The sequence below is a fragment of the Physeter macrocephalus genome, chromosome 21 (assembly GCF_002837175.3).
Source record: "Physeter macrocephalus isolate SW-GA chromosome 21, ASM283717v5, whole genome shotgun sequence".
Classification (NCBI taxonomy): Eukaryota; Metazoa; Chordata; class Mammalia; order Artiodactyla; family Physeteridae; genus Physeter; species Physeter macrocephalus.
The window spans coordinates 118,152,745-118,164,756 of record NC_041234.1 but is presented as its reverse complement, the minus strand read 5'-3'; the positions used below and the strand labels follow the sequence as shown (position 1 = coordinate 118,164,756).

Below are 12,012 nucleotides of genomic sequence, written 5' to 3'. Positions count from 1 at the left end.
AGAGGTCTGAGTTCCAAGAAGGTACTTGCGATAAAACTGGATACTAGAATGGGTTGGAGGAGTGAGCGAACCGGAGATCTGGACAGCCTAGAATATTCTTTCCAGAAGTTTAGATTGAAGTGAGAGATGGGACAGTAGTTTAGAGGAAAGCCGGTCCAACACTTGACCTCTTTTTAGGGGAGTAAACTCTCAAGGAGACAGAAGATACCAGAGAAAGGGGATAACTGATGGAGCAAGATTGTGTAGGAGACGGACTGGGGCCTCAGCTCGAAGGAGGTTTGAAGAAACCTGCTACGTGGGGCTTCGCCGGTGGCGCAGTTGTTAAGAATCTGCCTGCCAATGCAGGGGACACGGGTTCGAGCCCTGGTCCGGGAGGATCCCACATGCCGCGGAGTACCTAAGCCCGTGCGCCACAACTACTGAGCCTGTGCTCTAGAGCCCGTGAGCCACAACTACTGAAGCCCGCGTGCCACAACTACTGAAGCCTATACTCCCAGAGCCCGTGCTCCACAGCAAGAGAAGCCACCGCAATGAGAAGCCCGTGCACTGCAACGAAGAGTAGCCCCCACTTGCCACAACTAGAGAAAGCCCGCGCACAGCAACGAAGACCCAACGCAGCCAAAAACAAACAAACAAACAAACAAACAAACAAACAAACAAACAAACCCTGCTATGTGAACCATCTTTAAATCTCTGATCATTTAAGGCCAGATATGCAACACCCAAGACATAACCCATTCCCTCACTGGATTTCCGTGGATTAGATGTACATTCTCACTTTCATAGTAATTCCAAGGATGTGTTCCCATTAAACTCTTTTTATCCTAATAGTTTAAAATTTTTAATATTGAAATATCTTTTAAATCACATATTTAATCAAAAACTGAGAAAAGGCTAAGAATGTATTCAACTCTACGATATCATTGCATTTCCTGGAAGCATCGCATTTGAATCTACAATCAACACATGACTCATGACGAGTACTCCAGATCCTTCTAGACCACCACAGTCTTTGTATAATTGTCCTTTCCATCAACCATGAACTTTCTTTGACGGAAACAACTGCTGATGAAATTTGGGAAGAGAGAAGACTTGTCTTGCTAGAAAAGAATTCAGGCCCTCATTGCCCCAAAATAAATAAATAAATAAACAGACAGATAGATAGATAGATAGATAAAAGACAGGCATAGGAAGAAGAGCTCCATTACAAAGCAGCTCTTCTATTTAATGATCTCTTTCATCACCTTCAGTCTAGCTGGAGGCACACTTACTCCATACTTAAAAATAAAGGCATACGTTTATTTATTTATTTATTTATTTAAAGAATTATTCCCCTGCTCTCCCCTTAGCAGATGTCTGCTTCCACATTTGTTTACAGTCAAGCAGAGAATCCTGTGATAAACCATAATGGAAAAGAATACGAAAAAGAATATATATATATATATATATATATATGCATAGTTGAGTCACTTTGTTGTACAGCAGAAATTAACACAGCACTGTGAACCAACTATACTTCAATAACATTTTAAAACAACCATTCGGGGAAAATGTTAAGAACACTATCAAAAATAAAATCAATAAATCTTTTTTTTTTTTTTTTTTGCGGTACATGGGCTTCCCACTGTCGTGGCCTCTCCCGTTGCGGAGCACAGGCTCCGGACGCGCAGGCCCAGCGGCCACGGCTCACGGGCCCAGCCGCTCCGCGGCACGTGGGATCTTCCCGGACCGGGACACGAACCCGTGTCCCCTGCATCGGCAGGCGGACTCTCAACCACTGCGCCACCAGGGAAGCCCAATAAATCTTTTGAAATTTACATTTCAGAAAAAAAAAAAACAACAACAAAGTCAAGCAGAGGAGAAGGAGGGGGTAAGAGGACAGAAAAAAAAGAAGGCAAGATCAAGGCAGAATATGAAGAAAGATGGTTTGAAGGGCAAGACACGTGGAAAGCTTTATTTCAGTCCCGTGGTTAAAACAAAGTCAGATTACTCGGTCTACTAAATAGGAAGGAAAAGTTCTAGGTATACACAGCCCAAAACTTGCTATGGACTAAGTCGTAGGTTGTAAGTAATTAAATGCATAATAAGTCTGTCCTGCCAAATATATAGTAAACGCTATCAAATGACATTTAAGGCGTCATTCCTTAAAAATAAATAAATAAACCTCCCCTGCCCAGGGACGGCCTGCAGCATCTAAGCCACGAATCTGCATTTGAGAAGCACATTGGCTTAAATGGCACTTAGGCTCACTCTTGGTTCCCAAGTAGGGGGCGACGAGCTCTGGGATGTGACGTCACAGTGCTACACTGACGTGCTCGTGGTCCCCTCGCCACCTTCTGCCTTTGGAAGAGGGCTGGCCCAGGTGGAAGGCAGGCTTGGGGCTGGCAGGAGTCACCTGGGCTGAGCCACCCCACACAGACTGGCAGAGGAGAGGCCCGCTCCCTCGGGGAAACGGGTCAACCTTCTGTAATAAACAGCCTCGTACACACACCACACTGGGGAGTGCAGCACAGAGAGGAAGGAGGGGACACCCAGAAACCCTCCGATGCCACCCAGGAGAACCCTGGAATTTACCAGACTGTGGGCCAGGGGGAAGGCATATCTCGTGAGGATCTCAAACATATCCCTTCTGCTGTGGCCCTCCTGTTTCAGCGCGAACCTCAGGTTTCTCATGTCCTGGGGGCAGAGGAGAAACGTGCCAGTTCAGTCTGCAAATCGAGTCACACTTGTTAGCAAAAAACCTTCTATTCAGGTAGAAGATCGACTTACCTGAGTGGGCAATAAATCTAGACCACTAAGAAAATTACTTTGTTTCGTACAATATTTTGAAACATCCGGTTTAAGAACACCTGAAAATATTCCCATCATAGTCATGATTGTAAAGACAAGACAACTTGTGTTAAAGAGAAGACAGAGCTAAAGTTCCCTTTGATAAAAAGAAAAATCAAACCTTGCCTTGTGCGTCACGTCTGTGTCTGTCTACTCTGACTGGTTTCCGAGGTATTTTAATTATAAAACAGTATTTTATTCCGAGGACTTTTCAAATGTGTATCTGCCATAAGATATCGTTTCAAAATTGTCAAACGTCATTAAAATACAGAAGCTCTCTCCCTCTCCCCTCGTGCTGTTAACTTTAAAGTCTCCCTTTTAAAAATTAGGAAATGACTCGCATTTGAAGCTCTAATACAAGTACTGTAAATATGTTTTTTACTAAACAATGTTACTTTCACAGACTTCTATAAAGACCACGTTACGGTGCCCCATAGTAGGAGTGACTAGGCTTCTAGGAACTACGAATTCATGCTCAAGATCAGATTTTAAGGATAGTTTCCAATACATATCTCTTTAATAAGCAGGAAAACCTTCTTTTAGACGGAATTCACATGAAATAAGCTCCCTTAAATATCAATTTGTATTACACAGCAAAAGATATAACATTCTAACTTATTTTCGAAGCTGGCAGTTTTGAGGTTGTCTCTTAAATCACTCATGGCGCTGTGGCTGAGTGATGGCTGTTACCTTCTGCACTGCACTTTCAACACCTCAGGGGTGAGACAGATCCAGCCCCTGCCCTCTCGGATGTCACCATCTTCATATTTTTCCAAGTGCTTTTTCATTTGTTGTCTTCAACATGTAGGAGCAGCAAAGGCCTTGCCATACACATCCCCAAATGCAAAGGGGAGTGAAGCTAGTGCAAGGCAACAGGCTCTCAGACCTCTCATCAACGACCCAAAGCCGATCTCTCTGTATACAGATGGCATCTACTGGGCCTCGCCAGCTCCAGGATTCCATGCTTTCTTTTTTTAAAGCACGTAACTTAATAACATCCAAAAACTGATTCACGACATAGTCCAAGAACACTGGGATACCAGGTGTTGTCTCATGATGCAAAGCACTAGTCAAGCAGAAGGGAAAAAAAAATCATTTCAATCAGATGACGTGCTTTCAAGGGGTTTCCAACGAACCCCAAGTACAGCACCGGCTAGCTGAGTATCCCCAAGGCTCACAGACGTATGAAGGATTTTCTCCCGACCAGCCTTGGTTCCGATGATAACTCTGCAACATCACGCTCTTAACCACTCAACCAGAAACTAGACCATTTCTAGATAAATATTTATTCTGGTCCATCAGTGATTCAAACCACTACTTTCGATGTGCCAAAGTACAAGTGATTCAAGCGACTTCGTGTGGCCATCTGATTCAGATGCAATTAGAGGACAGAAAGATTCACTGCCTTGTCTTGCCAACAAGAAAAATGAAGTGGAAAAGGCAAATGACTCACAGGTGGCAGATCACCAAATCTGTAACAGAAATATGAGCATATACTGAGGGGTAAGTTGCACCTGGTCTCCTAGAGGCTGACCCATCAGGGAAGGACAGCTGGGAAAGAGCCTCTTGGTAGAAGAATCTCGCAGTCGGACGCCTGGTGTTTAGCGATTGGGGCACTCGGCGCTGAGCCAAGCCTCGTGATAACAAATGAGTAAACACACCCCTGTTGCAACAGCCCTGGTGGGATGGTTTGGCTCTGCCTTTTTTTTTTTTTTCTTCTTTTTAAGCTCTGAGTTGTCAGCAGTGGGTGGCATGGGGCCTGGCGGGTAAGAATTCATATACTCGGAGCTACCTTCTCCTCGGTTGCTAGATGACAACCGCTGGAACTTCTATCCATCACGTGCAAGTTGCCACAGGCAAGCAGAAATCCCCACGTACGGACCTGGTGGAGCCGAATTTGTAGGGGTTCTACGTTCTTGTTTCGGTGAAGCAGCACAGTTGTACTGTGGTTACTGCCTGCAGATGAAAGGGGACCTACGGGAGACAGGAGGCGAGTCTCTGCCCCACTGCAGCAGATTCTCTTTCTGTCACCTTCAGGTCTGTGCCTGAGAAAACGGAATTCAACTCTCAACATCCGCGTTTCCAGGGAGACAACTGAGTTAAAAGGTTGTGCTACAACACTGTTCTAGGCCATTGTCTTTGGGCTTGACGCTAATTCCAAGAAACATACATACGTAACATTTGAGAATGATGTTCCCAAGACCTTTGTCCTTAGAGTAAACAGTCAAAGGGTAAGAGTGTCCTTTGTCTTATTAATTTGCGGGGACTAACATTTAAATACAAGTTTTTCCCATTGATAAGGCAACAAACAGGATTTTTTTCAACTTGCTTAGGATGAAAGCCACTTTGAAATCATCAAAACCTCATTTTCCCTGGAGTACTGTAATATAACACTCTCCTCCCATGGATTCTTTTACGCAAAATGCAAAAACCTTCCTTAAAAGTAAATCCCCACATTTCTAGGCCCAAAAGGGTAGACGGTAGCTAGGATTATAGATAAGGCATTAAGGGAGCTTGGATTCAACCAAAAACAACAAAAACAAGCCAAGGTGGGGAGTGAGGGAGAATTCCAGTTCAAGTCTCATCGTGACAAAGTCCTCTGCTTTCTAACAGAGTGTACTAGTCTTGACCTCGCACAAACTGGAGACAAATAAGTATTATCTTCACAATCCAAACAAAAGTACAGGAGATTGGCTTTAAGAAATCACAGTGCACAAGACCAGGAAAAGGAGACTTGGGCTGGGATTCTGACTCCTGCATCAGCTCCTCGGGGACCCACAGGCAAGGAAGCCCGTTGAGCAAATGCCTCATTTCCCATCCACAGAATGAAGGACTCGGATTGGCCAGGGGTCGGCAAGTTTCAGCCCAGGTCAGTCCTGGTGCGGTCTTCAAGCTAAGATTGTTTTTTATATTTTAAAAGGGTTGGGAAAAAACAAAACGCAAAGGAGAACATATGACAGAGATCCTGCTGGCCCACGAAGCCTAAAATATTTGCTTTCTGGCCCTTGACAGGAAAAGTCTGCTGACCCCTGCGCGAGATTGACGGCCAGATACTTTAAAGAGTCCCAGCCTCTGGGACCCTGCCTTCAGAGATCATCTGGGGATTTGGGGTAGAACCCAAAGCTTTACCCTTGTCAACCCAAAGAGGGCTTCCCAGATTCCCTTCATGCATATTTAGCTGTGGGAACCACTGGGACAGATGACCTCCAAACCCCTTCTAGCTCTTTCTAGGACTGGGCACTGTAGTCTTCCAGTACAGGATACCTGAGAAGGAAGTTTTCTTGCAAGAAGGTTTATTCTGTTGTTTGCAAAATGATTATCTCACCGGATTTGGATTCCAACTTTGCCATCTGTTGGGTAATCTTAGCTAAGTTACCGAACTCTTCTTAGCCTCAGGCTCCCCATCTATACAATGGGGACACCACCGTCCATCTCAGAGGACTGCCCTGAGGATTTAATGCAAAGCCCCTAGTGCCTGTTTGGACCGACAGAGATTCAATAAACAGTTACTATTATAACTGGCTGAACGTTATTATCACTAAATCTCTGCTGTTCCCCATATGCCGAAACGTAACAGGAGGCCACCATGTCTGAACACCATCTAAGCAAAGGTGGGAGGGGCTGTGAGAGGTAAGAACGCAGACTCTCTCTTCACAGAGGGAAAAATCTCCTGTATTTCTCCTTCCTGTTACGACGTGAAGGCGTCTGGCTGGAAACACATCACACGAAGGAACACCAGGAGCAGACTTGTGCAAAAACAAAAAAGTGTGAAATGTGATTTATGAAGTTTTCTCCCTAGTCAGTCAAGCAAACCAACTGACTGGCTCGGGGTGTTCTCACACTTAAGGACGACAGCAGGTCCCTTTCATAGGAACTCTTTGCCTAGGAGGCTCTGGAACGCTTGATCATGAAGGGGGAACCACGCCAGGGCCTCAGATAAACAAGGGTCTTTGATTTTTCTTTTAAACCCATATTCACTTTTTACTTATCATTCAACGCTAACGTGCCTATTTTCCCATAGGAAAGCACTGAATCTCTTACTTTACAAGTAATATCTAGCCCATAGGAATTCTCTCCTCTACTTGTGGCGCCTCCCATTTTTTCAATTCTTGAGATCACACCCAGAGGAACATCAAGTATTAGAGCAGAATCCTGTAATGGACAAAGAGACACGAGTCAGTATTTCTGTCAGCACAATGAAAACATCAAAAACATATTTTTTAAAAACCCATGTGCTTTCAGGGCATTTTTACCTTGGCCCTTTTATTTACCACCTTTTATGAATAAAAACACGATGGCGATCACACATGAAAAAGCAAGCATGAAAGTAGTCAGTTATGCAACCAAACTCCATCCCCAAATGTGTGCCACTCTGCACTGCCTGCAGAACAAAGCCTGAACTCCTGGGGACACGACTCGGGGGCCCTGGGGTGTTGCTCCCAACCTGCTGTCCCCCAACTAAGTAGATGCCTTCACCGTTCTCCAAACATTTTGTCTACACTCAGGCCTAGGGGCTCTGTGCATGGTGTTCCCTTTGCCTAGCATGATCTGACTTTCCCAACTACCAACATTCTCCAACGACGCCCCGCTTCCCATTAGATCAGAGCGGACCACTCCCTCCTCTGCAGTTCTGGAGCGCTCGGTACGGACTGGCGTTACACCACCCGCTTCAAGTCTCACTGCCGGGAACTTCCACAGCCGTATTCCCCCACCGGAAGCCAAACATCGGGAAGCGGTGCCTATCTTAGGCGTGGGTGCTCTTCCCAAAGGAAGGGCCGGAGGGCACCCAACGCTGGACTCAAGGGGTCCAGAGGGCTGTTGGCGCGAAGGACGGAATAACGTCAGTAAAGTTGTACCGAGATCGTCACACCAAGATAACAGCAGCTGCTGTGTTCGGAATACATCATCTGTGCCGGGTACCACAAAAGGCCAATGCGTGTATCGTCCTCACAACCATTCTGGACACAGGTGAAGTATTCCCATTTCCTGATGTTGCAACCAAAGCTTTAAGAAGCGTCAGTAACTGGCTTAGTAACTACAGGGAAGGGCTGAGATTCAAGCCAAGGTCTGGGAACACACATCAAAAGAGCCATAAAAATGGTCCCACCCTTTGACTCCATAATTGCACTCCTAAGACCTTATCTTACAGCTGTGGAGCAACAGGAGGAAAAGCTACATGCGTGAAGATGCTCGATAGAGCCAGAGGTGGTCACTGGGGCGAAGAAAATCAGTCAGCGAACTTGATGGAATAAGCACGCAACTACTAAAATAATTATGGTACGTGGAAAAATAAGTTTAAGTGCAAAAGAGCAGCATACAAAATACACTGTGACTACAATAATGTAAAATATATATTCATATGGACAGAGATAGAAAGGGCTACACAAATTTTTCAAGCCAATTATCTTCTTTAATGCTCTGTTAGATGACTTTGCCAACAAATATTTTAAAGGCTGCTTATTGAGTTTTTGTTCTTTAAAAGATGTCCTATGTTAATTTCTTCTTTTACTTTAAATCTTTCTCTTTAAAACACAATACAACAAGCTAAGCAACTCTTCACAAAATATAAATATAGCTCATGGGTGTTCTAGAAATTTAAAAAGTATAAGACTGTGGTGTATCCATGCCATGGGATACTGCTCAGCCACAAAAATGAATGAACTATGGATACACGCAACGATCCGGAAGAATCTTTAGGGCATCACGCTGAGTGGATAAAGCCAATCTCTCTCAAAAGGTGCCGTATGGTTCCATTCATATCATTCTTGAAATGACAAAGCTTTAGAGCTGGAGAACACAGAAGTGGCTGCCGGGGCTGAACGGAAGGAGGGCGTGGCTATAAAGGGAGCATAGAGGCTACAAAGGGAGTTCCGTAGCAACAGAAGAGTCGCATATTTTGACTGCTGGTGGTGGTGACATGAATTTACACATGGCATCAGATGTCACTGAACTGTGTGCAAAAACAGGCCAAAAATGAGTGCATGCAAAAACCGGTGAAAATCAAGTACAGAGTCTTAGTTAACTATACTGTGCCATTCAATGTCCTGGTTTTGATAAAGCAGTGCAGTTATTGGAGAAGCAGGGTGATGGGTACCCAGGAACTCTCCGGACTATTTTTCCAAGTTCCTGAGAGTACATAATTACTTCAAAATAAAGTTTAAAAAGTGTGAGAGTATGGCTACCGTGGTGTAGAGAAAAGAGCACAAATCTAAAGTTGGACAAAATTGCTTCCAATCTGAGTTCTGACATTTATTAACCGGATGACTTTGGCAAGTTACTGTATCTCTCAGCCACATTTACCTATAAAATAGGCATGATTAGAGATAATGGACTTAAAGTAACTGGCGTGGTGCCCGGTACATGGTAGCTAGATAACAATGCAAGTCATTATTATTATTATAGCAAAGAATATCTTAGTATGTGAAAGACATAACTGTGCTCTGCAAATATAGTGGATCAGTATGCTGTAGCAAGTAGTTACAGGGCTTTCTGTTTGTACCTGTAAGGAGGCATCTTTCAGCTGGCTCCATGTGGTGAGACCCCTCACTCCATGACTGAATTCCAAATGCTTAGAGATTAAAGACACTACTCAGTAACCACGTACGTATGTAGCTGCATATTATAATGTATTTACTTCTCAATATAATCTAGTTATTAAAAATATACTATCAGGGGACTTCCCTGGTGGTCCAATGGTTAAGAATCCACCTTCCAATGCAGGAGACGCAGGTTTGACCCCTGGTTCGATCCCTGGGTAAGATCCCACGTGCTGCAGGGCAACTAAGCCTGCGTGCTGCAGCTACTGAGCTTGCGCGCTCTAGAGCCCGCGCGCCAAAACTAGAGAAGCCCGCGGGCCACGGTGAAGACCCAGTGCAGACAAAATTTAAAAAACAAAAAAGATATTAAAAAAATACCATCAGGCTTCCCTGGTGGCGCAGTGGTTAAGAATCCGCCTGCCAATGCAGGGGACGCGGGTTCGAGCCCTGGTCCGGGAGGATCCCACATGCCGTGGAGCAATAAGTCCGTGCATCACAACTGCTGAGCCTGCATGCTGCAACTACTGAAGCCCGCACGCCTAGAGCCCGTGCTCTGCAACAAGAGAAGCCACCACAATAAGAAGCCCGCGTACTGCAACGAAGAGTAGCCCCCGCTCGCCACAGCTAGGGAAAGCCCGCGCACAGCAACAAAGACCCAATGAAGCCAAAAAGAAATAAAAATAATAATAATAATAATAAAATACTATCAAGCAGTCTGTTACTATGCTTAGATTATATTGAAATTTACGAGTGTCTATTCAACTGTACTCCGAAATATCAAACTTGTACCTAAAAATACATAGAGTAGACAATAAATAAAAGCCTGATATCCTAATAACAAGATGGAAGCAAGAATGCAAATTTAAAAAGCAGAAGGGTTAGAAGTGAGTGAGACCTTACTGTTCTTTGTCCCTGCAGCGAGAAAATTCCTATAGCTCTGATTACCCTGACCCAACACAAACCAGAAAATGGGACACCGAGGAGAACCAGCCAGCTCCTGACCAAAGGCACCCACAGTCTAATGAGGCTAACCTGCCACGTTCTCGCCGAATGACAGGTTCAAGATCGGATAACCCAGCAAGCCCAACTGGAAGATCCAGGAATAGGAAAATTAGCTTTACTCTCTAGAAACCTGAGTCGTCATTATCTAAGTATCATTAAATATTTAAGGATTCCCAAAGGTCCAATCTAACTCCAAATCTATTCCTCTGTACCTGTACGTATCTAAAATAGCTGAGAAGTAAATGTAACAGCTTAAAAGATGCAATCATTTGCCTTCTCTCTCGAGTGCATACTGAGTAACAGAAACTACTGGATGCTAGGGACCACGGAGAGAAATAAGATGTAGGTGCTGCCCTCACAGAGCTCAAGGCCCAGTCTGGGAAATGAGACACATGTACCCAAATAGCCACAATGCTAGGTTCTAAGTGCCAAGAGCCATTAAAAAAAATCCAGATGAAGTGGCACGGGAGGTCAGAGAGGGCAGGATGATTTCTTACTGATGGGGTCACAGGATGGTTCTGCTGTGATGGCAGTGTTAAAGATGATCCTTAAAGGGTGGAAAAACAGCAGCTGGAGACTGGCCTTCCCAAAACAGGTAACAGTGACAGTGGCTATACGTGTGGGAAAGCATGGGAATTTTATTTTAAAAAAACAAAAACAAGGGGCTTCCCTGGTGGCGCAGCGGTTGCGCGTCCGCCTGCCGATGCAGGGGAACCGGGTTCGCGCCCCGGTCCGGGAGGATCCCACGTGCCGCGGAGCGGCTGGGCCCGTGAGCCGTGGCCGCTGAGCCTGCGCGTCCGGGGCCCGTGCTCCGCAGCGGGAGAGGCCGCGACAGAGGGAGGCCCGCGTACCACAAAAAAAAAAACAAACCAAATGGGCCAGGTTTAAGATCAGGTGGCAAGGGAATCCCCTGGGGAGTACCCCAGGGCTTGAATCAGGGTGACGGGGATCTGGGCAATGTGTCTTGGGCAGAGGACCGCAATGACGTAATGTTGCTGTATGCAGACGCATCCAGCAGCGCTGAGCACCCCGCACCGGCACAGGGAGGGTCCACCCATTCCCTGCAGTCCTGGAAGCTAATGTTTCAGCGCAGGCGAGAGGATCACCACGAGGATCTGAAAGTGGAGAGTGTCCGAGGTGGAAGGCAAAAGAAGGAGGTGAGCCACGGGGCAGGATCACAGAGGCAGGTCCCACCGAGAGACATGAGGGGCATAGGAGGGGGTCGGGGAGAAAGATGAACATTGTGAATTTTAGACACACTGGCTCTGAGTGTCTAAACACCCTGGGTTTGGAATCTTAAAAAAATGGTCATGAAGAAGCTAGGGGCAGGACGGGAATAAAGACGCAGACCCACTAGAGTATGGACTTGAGGACACGGGGAGGGGGAAGGGTAAGCTGGGACAAAGTGAGAGAGTGGCAGGGACATATATGCACTACCAAACGTAGAATGGATAGCTAGTGGGAAGCAGCCTCATGGCACAGGGAGATCAGCTCGGTGCTTTGTGACCATCTGGAGGGGTGGGCTAGGGAGGGTGGGAGGGAGGGAGGGAGAGGCAAGAGGGAAGAGATATGGGGACATATGTATACGTATAACTGATTCACTTTGTCATAAAGCAGAAACGAACACACCATTGTAAAGCAATTA

At 45.6% G+C, this 12,012-nt stretch overlaps 1 protein-coding gene across 8 annotated transcripts in view; it reads right to left on the bottom strand.

Annotated features, from left to right (window-relative positions):
- Positions 1–12,012, bottom strand: part of MTM1 (myotubularin 1) — a 102,438-nt gene that overhangs the window by 50,093 nt on the left and 40,333 nt on the right. For 5 of the 8 annotated variants that reach the window (XM_028482440.1, XM_028482441.1, XM_028482443.1 and 2 more), the window contains exons 5-7: positions 9,329–9,397; positions 6,871–6,981; positions 2,575–2,676 (exon numbers count right to left, since the gene is read on the bottom strand). In XM_028482440.1, the coding sequence (XP_028338241.1) occupies positions 2,575–2,676; positions 6,871–6,981; positions 9,329–9,397 (282 nt within the window). The remainder of the gene's footprint in view (positions 1–2,574; positions 2,677–6,870; positions 6,982–9,328; positions 9,398–12,012) is intronic. The other 3 variants (XM_007129559.2, XM_055081688.1, XM_055081689.1) reach the window with 2 other exon arrangements.